The sequence below is a fragment of the Astatotilapia calliptera genome, chromosome 14 (assembly GCF_900246225.1).
Source record: "Astatotilapia calliptera chromosome 14, fAstCal1.2, whole genome shotgun sequence".
Taxonomy (NCBI): Eukaryota; Metazoa; Chordata; class Actinopteri; order Cichliformes; family Cichlidae; genus Astatotilapia; species Astatotilapia calliptera.
Window position 1 is genome coordinate 3,224,508 of NC_039315.1, and position 16,548 is coordinate 3,241,055.

Below are 16,548 nucleotides of genomic sequence, written 5' to 3' on the forward strand. Positions count from 1 at the left end.
AAGAGATACTCAGAGGTAGGGAGAGATGCAGGGGAGGAGGGGGGCGAACATAAAACATAAGAGATCATGAATGACACTGACGCTGTCAACCTCTGTAGGAAACAAATACAGAGCAACACTGACATCTAGTGGAAGGAAAAATAACTGCTTACCAGTTTCTGTCCTGCCCCCTCATCCTGTTTCCATTTGCCTGTCTGAGGCAGTCCAGCTGTTGTAGTTTTTGTAGTTTTTCATAAAATAAACTGCTTTTAAATCCTCATATCAAACCTGAGGACAGTGCAGAACTCACTGCTGACTGTAGGGAAAGGATCGGACTGACACATATGCTTGTATATCAGCTGTGTAGTCACTATGGTTTCATTATTGTTGTGTATCCTCCTCTACTCCAGAGTATTTTTGTATATTCTATTCATTTTAAACCTTCTCCAGCATTAACATCAGCACGCAAACTGTGCACAGGGAGCTGGTGTTCATTCTATGCCTCACACTGTAGGCATAATGTGTAGGTAGCTAGGTAGGTAGGTGTAGGTACTCAGTACCATATAGTGTAGACAAAGCTCACACATTTAAAACATGGTCTTATTTCCCATCTGTTTTACATTTCAAGAACAAAGTTTATTTAAATTGTATTTGAGTAGCTGAAGTTGCTGAGTTCTCAGTCTCTCAGTTGCTTTCATAAGCTTCTTGTTGCTAAAACAACGTCCAGTTGATTACAAAGAAGTCGGCCTTCAGTGAGTCATTGTTACACTGCGATAATACTGTTGTCACAGCAAAGAGAGGAAATTAATTCATGTTGAAATGACACTAATATGACATATTTAAGGTTGCCTGGCCTTCATGAGAAATCCCTTCACATCACAAAGGGATATTTGTCAGGCCAATATCTCCTGAGGATGTCCAGTGATTTTCAGATTTTAGATAGTGAGTTAAAGTTCCTCAAGAATCTTTTAGGTTTTAAAACATTTAATAATCTAGTAAGTCAAATGCCAGATGAGTTAGCATTTACCATATGAACATTTTATATAAAATCAGCGGCTCCCAGACATTTCTGCATCTTTGAAAGTTCGAAAAACAACAAGTGTGACAGATTGTGAGAAAAATAAAACCTGATAATCAACTCACTGCTATTCTGAATTTACAGACTTTTCCTTATTGTCCAGACCTCCATGTCTGTATTTGGATCTGAGAGTTCCAAATTAAGAAGTCTTGACCCAAAAACTGGCACCGGCATCACACAATGCAACTTGAATGGAAGCTGACTTTTAAAAATTTGAGGGGAGAAAAAAAGGATGTTAATGATATTTGTGCATTTTGATGTTCAGTGGTTGATCTCCTGTCTCAGTCAAACCACCAAGATTAGCTCATTTAACACTGGCAGTCCCAGGCTTCTACCTTTCTACCTTTAAAACCCGCCACCAGCCAAATGGCTGGTAGGCTTTTAGCTAAGCTTTAGCTTCAGGCAAGTGGAAGCTAAATTGGCTAGTCATTCATATGTAAATTGGGTTGTTACCTGGGAATTCTGGAGGAGGGGAGTGGGGGTGTGTGGAGGAGGGGGGGGGGAGCTGCTAAAAGCGGTGAGCTTCCTTTTGTTTCATCTTGATGCATTCTCAATCATCCAGGGAAACAAATCTCCAAAAGTCACCAACTTGGAGTGTTTCAGTTTGCCATCTTAGGGAGAAATCAACACACATGGGTGTAGGTCCTTTGTTGCTGAGATTTATTGATAAAAACAGTACAAAAAATCAACCATTTGTACACATTTTTACAAATAATTATAAAAAGTGAGTGAGTACATTTCAACATTTTCAGCAATCACTCACAATCCTGGCACTGCCATGGTATCTGTAGTCTGCATTTACCACATGTGTATCTGTTGCAGTGAACACATCGCACAGTGGCATGATTGTTCTTGCAATTGTGTTTGACCTGACACATGGCTCTTTTTCCAGGGCTCGGTGTGGAGGGTTGTGTCAAAGGCAACTGTTCTTTTCTTGCCTTCTTCGCAGCTACATGAGAGTGAGCTAACTCCCTTGCAAGCTCCACCAGGAAGTCCACCCGTCTTTCCTTCGTCCCGGAGCATGCTTGATACAGCACATGTGCATTCAGTGCTGCCATGTCAATCATGTTATAAAACACGGCAACTGGCCAGCGCCGTGTTCCTCTGCGGACAGTGTACTCCCGAACCATCTGGTCCATCTGGACCATCTGGGTTTTGTGCCTCGCCCCGCGCTGAAACACAAAAACGTGCTCCCCAGGATGGAAGCTGGCTCCAGCAGGTTTGTGAGGACCTCAGAGCTCAGCTTCAGGGCCTGCAGGGGGATGTCTGATCACAGCTACAGCTGCAGTTATTATATGATATAGCTGTTTACAACTAACATTTAAACTCTCCATTCCTTCAACCTCTGCTGCCACGCTGACGGCGTATGCGGCCAAACGGAAGAAGACAGTCTATATTCTTAGCAGCATGCACGGCGTGGTTCAGACTGATAACACTACCAAAAGGAAGCCAAACACTGTCACCCTTTACAACAAAACAAAGTGTGGCGTGGATGTGATGGACCAGATGGTTCGGGAGTACACTGTCCGCAGAGGAACACGGCGCTGGCCAGTTGCCGTGTTTTATAACATGATTGACATGGCAGCACTGAATGCACATGTGCTGTATCAAGCATGCTCCGGGACGAAGGAAAGACGGGTGGACTTCCTGGTGGAGCTTGCAAGGGAGTTAGCTCACTCTCATGTAGCTGCGAAGAAGGCAAGAAAAGAACAGTTGCCTTTGACACAACCCTCCACACCGAGCCCTGGAAAAAGAGCCATGTGTCAGGTCAAACACAATTGCAAGAACAATCATGCCACTGTGCGATGTGTTCACTGCAACAGATACACATGTGGTAAATGCAGACTACAGATACCATGGCAGTGCCAGGATTGTGAGTGATTGCTGAAAATGTTGAAATGTACTCACTCACTTTTTATAATTATTTGTAAAAATGTGTACAAATGGTTGATTTTTTGTACTGTTTTTATCAATAAATCTCAGCAACAAAGGACATACACCCATGTGTGTTGATTTCTCCCTAAGATGGCAAACTGAAACACTCCAAGTTGGTGACTTTTGGAGATTTGTTTCCCTGGATGATTGAGAATGCATCAAGATGAAACAAAAGGAAGCTCACCGCTTTTAGCAGCTCCCCCCCCCCCTCATCCACACACCCCCACTCCCCTCCCTCCAGAATTCCCAGGTAACAACCCAATTTACATATGAATGACTAGCCAATTTAGCTTCCACTTGCCTGAAGCTAAAGCTTAGCTAAAAGCCTACCAGCCATTTGGCTGCTCTCCGGGTTTTAAAGGTAGAAAAGCCAAATGGCTGGGCTCTGGGCCTTCCTAGTGTTAAACCATGAAACAATCATCTTCTAACTTTAATCACGCAGATCAGGATCAGGCTTTATTTTAATATCATCTTAAGAATTTCAGTATCTCTTTATATTTTCAGCAAAAAAGACCAACTTCAGATATCTTTATTGACATAAACAAACACCAAGCAAAACACAACAGGAACTGGTTAATAAGTCTGAGGCATTTATAGAAACTTAAATCATACAGTCAGGTTGCTTATATCAGATAATTAAAGACTGTGCGGCTGCTAATTAACATTCAACTATTGCTATTCACGAGAGTGGTCCTCTCTGTATTTCCAAATCATGTCGTCTACACTTGAATAGACCCCACCCTGTTTGTTCCTTTGGCTGAGTGCTCTGATTTCTGCATGTTTGGTCCTAGTTTATTATAATGTGCTATAGTTTTCTTTTTATTTAGTTTTACTTCCATTTCTCATTTTTAAAATAAATGAACATAATTGTAAAAGGAAAAAACGTCAACCTCTATCTCATTCAAAAGTACCAAGCTCAAAAATATATCATAGTCAAGTCAAAAATGTGTTTTTCTTCCAAAGTCATAAATGTCAAAAATATGCCGATATGTGTGCCTGTAACACTCAGTTAATGAGTCCTTCAACCAGACAGCTGGGTCTTTTTCAAATGACACATCTGTCTCATCAAGTAATAAATATTTGTGCTTATGTTTCCACCTCAGCAGCAGTTATTGGCCTCCTGCGTCTGTTTTTCCCCTCCCAGCCACAGGGGGGCGCTGTTGATCTTGGCGGTTCTGGCCTCTGCTGACTCGCCCTCCATGCCCCCTCCTTCACTGGCCAGACGTTTGTGGATCTCAGAGGCCATGGTAAGGAACGCCCTCTCCACATTATCAGAGCTCTTCGCACTAGTCTCCAAGCACGGGATCTTCAGGGACGAAGCCAGGTCCTGTGGATGGGGTCAAGTCTTATTAAAAGCAGCAAGTGTGTAAACACCACAGTTTAAAAGCATTTAATGCAACAACTGTAATTCTAAAATTCGATTCCAGAGTAAAGTATTACATGTAATTTGTACTCCTGGATTAAGAGTGAACTGAGTAGTCATTCTGAAAAAGAACCCTAATCAGACTTTTGAATTATTGATGAGTCAACATTTAAATATTGTAGTTAGTTCACAAGTTTACATCTGGTACTTTTCAAAGGAATTTAGACATGAAAGCTACAAAGTCGATGAACGCCTGGCCAGACTTGGCACTGAGAACACTGAGCCTGTTTTCATTCAAATACTGCCGGTTTGTCAAAGCTCCTGGTGCATGTACAAGATGCCCACTGGTCCGAAGAAGCCCCTGTCAATGACCTGACTACTAATTCAATCCAAATCACAACAGCATTAAAGTCTCCTCAAGGTGCTTTTTATTGTAAGGTAAGGACCGTAGGGATGAAGGACAAACTTCCTTTTAACAAGAAGCAACCTCTGGCACACCTGAGGGTGTGGGGATGAAGACGGGACAAAAGACAAAGCCAGAGATTAATAATAACTAATGATTAAATGCAGAGTGATGTGTAAACACAGTGAAGAAGAAACACCGAGTGCATCATGGGAAACCTCCGGCAGCATGACCTATTAAGTGTAACTAAGGGAGGATTCAGGGTCACCTGATCCAGCCCTAACTACTTGATGAAAAAGGAAAGTTTTAAACTTATTCCTGAAAGTAGAGAAGATTTCTGTTTCCCAAATCCAAACTGGGAGCTGGTTACCCAGAAGATGGGCCTGAACGCTGAAGGCTCTGCCTCCAATGCTACTTTTAAATATATGAGCTTGCAATCTCCTATCCTTTCAAATGGTTTGCTTCTTAGTCCAAGTCTAGATTTGGAACAGGTTACTAACACGCTGAAGTCTCCCTGAGAGACTCATAGTTAGTTGCTCCCCTCAAATTGACTCTTTGGAGTCCTTAGAGTCAGTAAGAGAGGGCCAGTCTGTATCAGTTTGTAATTGAACGGGGTTAAGGTGTCTGAACCTCATAGATCTGATAAATGGACTGGTTCATATAAAGAGCTTTCCTACTCTAACTGTGCACACTTTATACAACTTGCCTCATTCATACAAGCATTTTTTCCTATGCTTTTCCAAAGTTAACACTTTCTATCTAACAGTCACACACATTTATACTCCATTGGACGCATCGGAGAGACTCCATCAGAGGTAATACCTTGCCCGTAGATATTTGGCATGCAAAATGGAGCATGACAAATATCTTTGGGACCAATCTTCTGATTAGCAGATGACCTGCTCTACCACTACTGCGACACCAAGATTAAGAAAGGAGTCTCAAGAATTCCTCCCCAGATTGTATGACAGTTACTGCGGCACCGCAATCTAACTCCAAATGACTTAGGTAGGCAGTCCCACTTTTAGATAGAAGTATACCCAGAAAATACCCAGTTTGAAACCAGCTGAGTTGTCCCAGATGAATTGTGCTCATTGGTGCAGACTCAGTCAGAGGGACTTCAGCGTGTTAGTAACCTGTTTGCATTTATAAATGAGGTGGTAATTTTTTGCCAACCTTCAACAATCTGCCTGAGAGTGATTGCAGGTTGAGTGATTAGTGGTTGAGTGCCAAACATCTGATCGCAGCAACTGTTTGCACTCATTCGCTGAATGTGAAAAATCACCACACAGTCACAGGACAACCACCCATTCTTACTAGTCACAGTGAGGTTGTCATCTGGTTTTAGTGTTACTGAAACATTAGGCATGATTGTCGATCTTCCTAACTTGACTACTTGCTTCCTGCCTCCAGTGCTGCCACAGTACGTGTGTCTAAGCACAAAGCCAGACACTTTGTCCACGATGCTAAAACCTTCTGATAGAGATATGTGATGATGTCAAAATACCAGTGTGCTCATGTCTAGAATTATTTTGGAAAGAAAAAACAAATTATTTCCCATTTTAAGTTTCCACTTAGTTTTATGATGCTTAATAAAACCACAGGTGTGAAGTTATTTCTAAGTATTTGAAGTTAAGCCTCTTCGCTGCATGTAGCCTGTTACCTGAGCAGTGGCAGCATCCACCACTTTCTTACTAACGAGGTCAGACTTGTTTCCCACCAGCAGCCTGGAGACGTTTTCACAGGCGTAACGATCTATTTCATCCAGCCACTGCTTCACATTGTTAAAGGATTCCTGAGGAGAGAGAGAGAAAGCGAAGCAGCAGGAGGTCTGGAGTTCATGTTCAAATGCTTTTCTTTTTAGATGATGATGAAGACATACACACTGACCTGCTCAGTGACATCATACACAATGATGATGCCGTGAGCTCCTCTGTAGTAGCTGGAGGTGATGGTTCGAAACCTCTCTTGACCTGCTGTGTCCCACTGAAGGAGTATATGCACACACGTAAAATAGCACTGAGGCTAACATTACACAGTTTTTTTTAAGACTTTCATGCTTTGAAAAACAACTTTATGATGTTCCCTCACAAAACCGCTTCGCCGTTTCCTTACAATCTGTAGCTTGACAGTTTTCCCATCCATGTCAATGGTCCTGATCTTGAAGTCGACCCCTATGGTAGAGATGTAGCTTTCGGTGTAGGTGTCATCCTGCAGCAAGCAGTTAAGTGTTAAAAAGGGAAAGTGAGCGTGTCTTTGTGTGCATACGTGTGCACAGTCTTACCGCAAAGCGCAGCAGCAGGCATGACTTTCCAACTCCAGAGTCACCGATGAGAAGAAGCTTGAACAAGTAGTCACTGGGAAGCAAGGAAGACATGCATGAATGAACCACTACAGAGGTTCCATCTCAGATGTAAATGATGTCATGCCATAAAAAGCTGCATAATTTAAATGTTGAAAGCCAGCTAGCAAATAACACACATCAAATACAGCTCTGAATGCTGACATGAATTTAAGAAATGCAGAGGGTGGCACACTTGCAACCAGATTTTATTACATCTATAACAAAAGTCAAGGGATGATCTGATATTTTGAATGTTTTAGGCTCTAAATTTGGAAGATTTTTGTTTTTTGCTTTCATATGAACTAAATATCGAGTGCACAGTGTGAAGGTTGCAAAATCAGTCGTGCTGTTTGCTTGTAAGACTTGCAGTTTTTCACTCAGTGCAAGCACCATGAAGTGCTTGAACCACAAGTCAAATGAAAGTGTGAACCTTGGACAGATGTTAGCTCATCAGGAATGGTTTATCACAGTCACTAGTTCTAGATACTGAAACAATGTTTCACCAGTAATGTCATTTTGTGTAATCACAGGTAACAACGTGGTCGTCACCAAGAAACTCCTTTTTTTAAATGTCTAACTTTTACCCATTAAAGATACAAATTAATGAATAAGAAGCAAGCTTTTTGATAGAACGTGAATAAAACCATCCACACTACACAGTTTTCCATTCAGTTTTATTTTCATGTAAGAATTTGGAGCTACAGCTTAAACCGTGCCCTCCTGGAACCAGGTTGTTGATATTATTACAACTGTTTCTCAAAGCTGGCAGTAAAGCAGCTGCCTGGTAATACTAGATGGATGCAAATTATTGTGTTGTATTTCTGAATGAGTAGCATTAAACCAAAGTGGTTAGCTGCTGCATTACATAGTTTATGGACACATAAGTCACAGACGCAAAGTCGAACCTGGGATCAAATGTCTTTCTGTGTATGGTTTCTTCTGTAGCACTCTTGTCTGCGAGAAGTTACAATTTGTCTTTGTTCTGTTGAGCACCACTAAACAATACCCATCTGCCACAGAGGCCTAGTGAGCCATTGCAGATTACCTACAACTGAATGCCTCCAATTATCTACTCTTTTTGCTTTTTTTCTACAAATTGATAGAAACATGCAGCAAATCTATGGACGGACATAAAACATTAATTCATCACAACTTACAATTTACTGATAAGCTCAAATTAGACACCTCAGCAATAAAACTGGCTTGTATGTCTTTTTAGACTGACATACGTCTGATACGACTGATCTCTAGTTACAAAACAAAGGTTAAAAACAAGGGTCGGGCATGTTACACATGCTTAAGTTTTCTCCTAACTTTCCATGTCAGCAGCCAGTGTTAAAGACCAGGTGTCATTTTATTACAAGCTGATCATTTCATCTCGGTAATGCACTGCGCAGAGAAAGAAACAACACTTACTATTCAGGATTCATGATCAACGAGGTCGGCCCAGTTGACGCAACAAAAACAGAAACACCTGAAACTGAATCCTGAGTCTGAAAACAGACAGATAATCTCTGATGCTACGTCTGTTTCTGTCCCGCTGGAGGGCAAATGGCAGAATAAGCCAGAACTGCCTGCCTCAAAAGCTGACTGATGAGCTGACTGGTTCAGATGCATTATTTATTAATAAAGCCCAGTTCAGGTTACACTGAGGACAGCACCTAAAACCAAGGTACACACACACACACACACACACACACACACACACACACACACACACACACACACACACACACACACACACACACTTGTTTTCATATCTTAGTGAGGACATCTCATTGACATAATGCTTTCCCTAGCCGCTTTCTCTAACCATCAAAAATGAATGCCTAATCCTAACCCTGAGCCTAAACCTAACCTTAACCTAACTGTAACCCTGACACTAAAACCACATTTTGAGTGTGAAAAATGCCTTCAAACTTGTGGGGACAGGCATTTTGTCCCAACAAGTGACTGTTGGTCCCCACAAGTATAGCAGCATTCCAATTTTCTGTCCTCACAAAGATGTCTAAACATGTATACACACACACAGACATAAATACATCTACACAGTCCTGTAGAAAATTTATTTTTACCCACTTTTAAGTCTCAACGTTCAGCTGGTTTCTTTGCTGTTTCCACTGTGCTGTGTTGCTGTGGTGAGCGGCATGAAACTGTGCCTCTGCTCTGCACTCATTTTGAATCAAAGTGACAGTGACTCCTGTACCAACTGCAGCTCTGAGCTTCTCAAACAAACAAGAAGTTCTACTGAAACCAAACAAAAGCAGCCAAAAGCAACATGGCAGCTGTCCGCAGAGCGACAGAGATGCTTTACAGGGTTCATTTCTGTTAAGGAGCCTTTGCTAATGTAGTCCATCCATCTTCTTCCACTTATCCAATTCAGAGTTGTGGGGGTGCCTGTGCCTATCCCAGCTGTCAGAGGGCAAGAGGGAGGGTACACCCTGAACAGAATTACCAATTAACCTCATCCCATGCATGTCTTGGACTGTGGGAGGAAGCCAGAGTACCCGGAGAGAAACCACACAGACTTGGTGAGAACATGCAGACTCCACACAGAAAGGCCCCAGACCTTTTTCCTGTGAGGCAACAGTGCTAACCACAACATCTTTATACTGTCCATGACAACAGTTCAAACGAATTTGTTATCAGAGAACAGCCACGATGCTTCTTAGCTTAAATATTAAATTTATATGGGGTGACCATGACTCACATGATAAAGTGGGTTGTTCTCTAATTCTCCTCCAAACTCCTGACTGTCAGGAGTCATTTCAAGAGAGAGTCTAAACATGTCCTTTGTGACATGTATGTGATGGTAGAGGGTGGACTTTTGCCAAAAAGGAAAAAAGAGGCCTAAAATGTGTGAGGTGCAACCAGTTTTCTTTCCTCGTGTGGCACACAGGGGAATGGAGTCTGCTTCAGACACATCCTCAGTCCTGGAAACACATGATGTTATTACATGTGCCCGGCTGAACCTGGCTCCATCAGTCGTCTGTGCAGGGCAGCTCTCTCATATTTCTTCCAGTTGGGGGAATTTTTCCTGTCGTCCCTTTTCCTGTTCCAGCCCACTTTTCAACCAATCAACATCTAGCCTATGCACAGCATCATCCATGCTGCGCTGAGTTTTTTGGAGGACTACACACCACCGTGGGTTCATTACTCTCTGCACAGACAAATACTGACAGACACAAACTCAGTACCATAAAGGTGAATGCCTAATGTGTCACCATTTGTGTGCCATGCTCATGAATATGAATGAGAGATGTAAGCACTTTGTAGAACCAGTAGAGTTAAAAAAGAGTCGAAAGTTTAGAGGATTAAACTGTTTTCTATAATGTTTTATAAATTGAACTTTCACATAATGCTAGATAGATCCATAAATGTTATGTCTTTAACCCAAGTAAACCTCTTAGTCTTTCAGCTCCTGCTTTCCTTTTTCTCATGTTCTCATTTCATCGCCCCTCTCCTGTTGGTTTCTTCTCTACTTTTATTTCTGCTCATCGTCAGTTTTTATCCTTTTCTTTCCCTAACTATCTCTAATCTCACTTTCCTTTCATCATGCCTATTCTTTTCTTACAGTCCTCTTTATAATAACAATAATATAACTTATTTTTGTCTACCGCCAAGAAACCCAAAGTCGATTTACACACGAGTAGCACTTCACTGTTTTTCATTTCCTTCCTGATCCTTGGATTTCTTGTTTCTCTTTCCTTTTCATTCCTCATATGTCCCCTCCTCTTTTCATTTCCTTCCGCTGTGCCTTATGTCTTCTCTTCACTCTGTCTTCTCTAATCTTTGTTTTTTGTTACAACCTTCAACAGAATGGATACATTTGGTTTCACCTTGTGCTTTTGTTCTTTGGTGAATGTCTTAATAGCAAACAGGGGCCTGCTGTTGCTTGCTATAGCAGGAGTATCTAAAGAGGTTAGAGTACTTTCGAAGATGTGTCTGTGTCTGCCTGTCTGTATGTGGACAGATATATCAACATGATAGCATCACAACGCTGCAAGACAGCAGTCATGAAACTTTACAGATTTGTAGCTGACATGAGTGGTGATAGAAGGTGATGAGAGAGGAGTGCGATGAGTCAGAGCATTAGCATCAGGGCTGGTGTGTGTTCCACCATAAGATGGTCTCTTATTCCTTTTGCTGTCCTCTCATCGTGTTGCCTCATCTCTTTTTTCCTTTGCTCCTCGTTTATCTCCACTTAACATATATTAAGGTTCTTATCTTTTGCTTTCTTCATTTAATTTCATATCTTTGATTCTTTTAGTTTTCCTTCTATGTCGACTCTTAATCTTCATTCTTCTCTGTGTTTTTTCTGGTCATCTTACCTCCTCTCTCCTTGTGTCCTTGCTTCATCTCCTCGTCTCTCCTTTCCTCTCCTCTCTTGTCTTGTCCTGTTTTTTTGGTGAAAGTGATATAGTGTGTGACCCCCTGGTCACGGGAGCGAGCAGAGAGCCAGGGATATGCAATGGGTAAGCAGCTGTGATGGGGTCAAGGGTCAGCAGCCCTGACGACGGCCTGTTGCCGGGGCAGAGGCGGTGGCGCGGTGGTTGCTACGGCAGCACCAGGCTTTGTGGTGCTCCCGATGGAGCACCGAGGTGGGAAAACTGGGGGAAGGGTCCAAGAGAAAAAGAAGAAATAAAGAGAGAAAGAAAATAACAAAGAAGGAGGGTTAGAAAGCAAGGGGAAGGGTGGGAACGTGAGACAAGTAAGAAGAAGAAAGGGAAATCTTTGAAAACAAAGTGATGGAGAGGAGAGGCGAAACTTTGGGTGGGGGTGCAAAACAAATTGTATTTACTCATGTTTTTAGTCTATGAAAGCTAGTCTGGGATCTCTATCCTGCATTCAAAACCAGCGCTAATGTAAAACGTTCATTTTACACAACAAAACTAAAATTCACCCTGAAATATTATGTCTGGCAGAGCTTAAGTTACAACTCCTACAGAAGATGTGACAACAAGAATGTCGGCCAAGTCACACAAAACTCTGTTAAAATTCTGATCGCTGGAGTCAAAGCCAAAACGTCACCAAACCAAGAAATGAAGAGACCGCCACAAAGGTTTACTTATTAAAATCCCAGACTGTGCTTTGACCTGTGGCACATGTTAAAAGCCAACATGGCTGGATTCTTATTCTCAGGGTGTTAAATGCTGCTGTTTGGTAAAACAAGAAGGTTCATGATAATTTAATGGCCTTGCAATTCTTCCATCAGTCAGGAAACTACTAAAGCGAGTCAAACTTACCTCAAGCTTGAGTCTAAATCTTTATGCTGAGTTTGCATTATAGTTTATGCAAGCAGTGACCGCAGTATCGAACACAACCAGGGCTTAATATCGACTCACGGCAGTGACGCCAAGGACACCTTTTTCAAAGTTTCTGTGACAGCAGCAGCTTCTAACAGGAGTGCACTATTTAAACTCTGTGATGAGAACATGTTGGCAGTTTACCTGCCACTGTTACTTTGTGCCATTTCTGAAATCTGCGTAAGAATTACAAATGACTTTTTATAAGAGGGAAAACCCACCAGGAGTGTTTTTTACGCTTTGCTTTGTATGTTCATTTTCTCAGCTGTTGAGTTACAAACATGAACAGAAAGAGTACCGATAGCTGTCTGGAACAACTGACGTGGTCAACATGCAGATTGACGTGCAAAAAACTCCCAAAATGAGTGCGTGTGGGTGTATGTGTCTTGAGCCAGAAGAGCCACACATGAAGAGTGTGTGAGGCTGTGTGTATGATGTGTGCAGGTCAGTGGATGGAGTTAAACCGATCATTGTTCCCATCAGCATGCGTCCCAGGAGACCCGAGGGAGCGGGGATAAATAGCTGCTTTTTACTATTCACCCTTATTTTACCACAATCCCTTACTCCTCCATGCGTGTGTGTGTGTGTGTGTGTGTGTGTGTGTGTGTGTGTGTGTGTGTGTGTGTGTGTGTTTTGTGTTTTAGCCCTGAGGCCAATTAAGCAATATAATTAACCTCACTCGAAACTGAAGAGTGGCAACAGAGCGTGACGGGGGCTGTCTGCAGTGTTGTCCATATACAGTACATTTGCACTGATCTGATAAACTGCTAAAAGAAACAACTCGGAGCTGATCAAATTTTAAATGTTCAGTTATTACATAAAGTCTTTAAAACACTCCTTTTGTGCTACATAATATTCACTACTTTAAATTTAATTTTGCTTCTTCACTTTGCAACTGAAACTGTAAATAAAACTGATTTCAAGGCTCTGCATCCGCAAAAGACAAAAAGCAAAGAACATTTTAACAGCTGCAAACTAAAGAAGTCAAGACACAGGAGGTGAAGATGTTACAGCAGGGGTGTGAAACTGAAATGAGCCGTGGGCCACTGCTGGCACTGTCATCTCATGTGAGGGTTACTTCAGTGTTCAAATAGTACAAAAAACACAAACAAACAAGAAAACGCCCACAAACATTTCCAAAAATGTAGTGTTTTGTTTGTTTGTTTGTTTTATTTCAAATATTGTATAACAAAATAAAACTACAAACGTGAAAGTTTTTTTTCTCCCACTCTTAACTAACTGAAGCCTTTCACTGAACTACCAAATAAACACACTGGTCCTGTCTTTCTGGCCACATACGTGGCAGCGCCTCTGCTATGACTGTGTTCGTATTTAACAAAATAAAAATGCAGACATAAGTATAAAGAGCCCCGTATTAGAGAGATCAAAGCAGATTAAGACTAATTATAATCAGGAACAAGGAAAGAAACTGAAAGGATCCGATGTCTTCATGAACGAACATCTGATAAAAAGAAATGCGGACATTGCCAGGAAAGCACGTTACTTGAAGAAACAGGGAAACATTCAAAATACATGGACCACCAACTGTAAAGTATTCATTAAACTCAATGGAACACCGGAACAAGCCAAAGTGTTGGTCATCAGAAATATGGAGGAGCTGGACAAATACTGAGGTCAACTTACTCTGGAGGTATGAATACACATGTGACGTGACACACAACACAACACATGGCACAGTCCAAAAGAACTTCATCTGCATCCGGCAACAATATCAACATAACTCATTGGAATTCTCTTTATGATAATCTGGAACTGAGAACATTTCGATACACAGACCATAATGTTCTAGACTTAGAAAAGGATATAGACCCGGAAAATAATTTCTTCTACAACATCAGCTGTAACTGCTGCTACTTCACTGATGAACAGTTTAAACACACCATCAACACGGAAAATAAATGATCAATAATCCATTTTAATAGCAGAAGTCTGTATGCCAACTTCAACAATATAAAGGAATATCTAAATGAGTTGACAAATCCATTTGGAATTATTGCCATTTCTGAAACATGGATCAATGCGGAGAAAGGAATGGACTTTGGACTGGAGGGATATGAAGTGAATTTTGTAAATAGAAGGAACAAGAGTGGAGGGGGAGTAGCTGTGTATGTGGGTAAAAACCTAAACTACAAGGTGGTAGAAAGTATGACAACTGTAATTGATAATTTACTAGAATGTATAACAATTGAAATTTATAAGGAAAAAGAAAAAAATGTAATAATTAGCTGTATATATAGAACACCTGGCTCTAGTATTCAAGTATTTAATGACTTCATAGAGGAAATATTCTCTAAAACAAATCAAAAAGTTATGTTTATCTGTGGTGATTTTAATATTGACCTGTTGAATCCGAAAAAGCATAAAATGAGCGACGAATTCCTAAACACTATGTACAGTTTGAGTTTACATCCTAAAATAACCAGGCCTAGCAGAATTACACCACATTGTGCCACCTTACTTGACAATATTTTCACTAACAATATGGAAAACAACATTGTGAGCGGAATATTAATTAATGACATCAGTGATCACCTACCAGTTTTTGCAGTTTATGACACTAATTATAAGAAAAATCAGCATGAAGAACAACTGAGATACAGACGTGTAAGGACAGAAGAAACTATGACTGCATTTAAGAACGCTCTATTAAATCAGGACTGGGACAATGTGTACAAAGAAGCTGATATTGATATTGCATATGGCATATTTTTAAGAATATTCATGGAGTTGTACGATAAAAACTGTCCAACAATAAAATACAACAGAAAGCACAAATATTCAGATAGACCATGGCTCGCTAAGGGTTTACAAAATGCATGTAAAAAGAAAAATACACTCTATAGGGAATACCTAAAACAAAGAACAAAAGATGCTGAAAATAAATATAAAAAATACAAAAATAAGTTGACCAATATTATACGTGTATGTAGAAAGGAGTATTATAGTAAAATATTGAACAACAATAAACATAATATGAAAGGAATATGGGATGTTTTAAACGGTATCATTAAAAATAATTCTGGACAACAAAGTTATCCACAATACTTTATCGATAATGGCAATATTATGGAAAACACTGCTGATAAGGTCAACAGCTTTAATCATTATTTTGTAAATATTGGACCAAAACTGGCAGAACAAATTCCTGAGTCACTGCCATCAGTATACTGTAGTGAAAACCTGATTGATAGGAACCCTAACTCAATGTTCCTCACATCAGTGGAGGAAAAAGAAATAATTGACATTGTACACATGTGTAAATATAAAACATCCACTGATTGTAATGATATTGACATGAAAATCGTCAAGAAGGTCATTGAAGGAATTGTAGGACCTCTAACATATATTTGCAACTTATCATTTCAGACGGGAAGAGTGCCAAACAAAATGAAAATAGCTAAAGTTGTGCCGCTGTATAAAACCGGGGAAAGACGCCACTTCACAAATTACAGGCCTGTTTCTTTACTACCACAATTCTCCAAAATCCTAGAAAACCTGTTTAATAAACGATTAGACAAATTCTTAGATAAATATAAATTACTCTCTGACAGTCAATATGGATTCAGATCAAAAACATCAACATCTCTGGCATTAATCGAATCAATTGAGGAGATTACGAATGCTATAGATCAGAAACAGTATGCAGCTGGAGTATTTCTGGATCTCAAGAAAGCATTCGACACAATCAATCATGACATATTAATTAATAAACTGGAACGGTATGGGATTAGGGGGGTTGTACTGCAATGGGTGAAAAATTATTTAAGTGACCAGAAACAATTTGTGAAGCTGGGTGTCCATTCCTCATCATGCTTGGACATTGCTTGTGGTGTTCCACAAGGCTCTGTACTGGGTCCAAAATTATTTATTATTTATATAAATGATATTTGTAAGGCATCTGATATATTAAAATTAGTATTATTTGCAGATGACACAAATATTTTTTGTTCTGGGGGGAATCTAAAGGAGCTGCTGGATACAATTACTTCAGAAATGTGCAAAATTAAAAAATGGTTTAACAGGAACAAACTATCGCTAAATCTAAGTAAAACTAAAATTATCTTATTTGGGAATTCCCTTAGAAATGCACAAGTGCAGATTCATGTAGATGGTGTGGAA

The 16,548-nt window shown here is 40.5% G+C and overlaps 1 protein-coding gene across 2 annotated transcripts; it reads right to left on the minus strand.

The window, feature by feature from the left end:
* Window positions 1-3,893: 3,893 nt before the first annotated feature.
* On the minus strand, window positions 3,894-8,563 carry LOC113036848 (ras-related protein ORAB-1-like). 2 transcript variants are annotated; one of them, XM_026193389.1, is made up of 6 exons: window positions 8,519-8,563; window positions 7,043-7,115; window positions 6,874-6,969; window positions 6,649-6,744; window positions 6,422-6,553; window positions 3,894-4,319 (listed from the first exon to the last, which is right to left on the minus strand). In XM_026193389.1, the coding sequence occupies exons 1-6, from the start codon at window positions 8,530-8,532 to the stop codon at window positions 4,092-4,094; spliced, it is 639 nt and encodes a 212-aa protein (XP_026049174.1). In that variant the 5' UTR covers window positions 8,533-8,563; the 3' UTR covers window positions 3,894-4,091. The 2 variants fall into 2 exon arrangements, with proteins under 2 accessions (XP_026049174.1, XP_026049173.1); XM_026193388.1 differs by lacking the exon at window positions 8,519-8,563 and having other exon boundaries at window positions 7,043-7,135.
* Window positions 8,564-16,548: the final 7,985 nt, after the last annotated feature.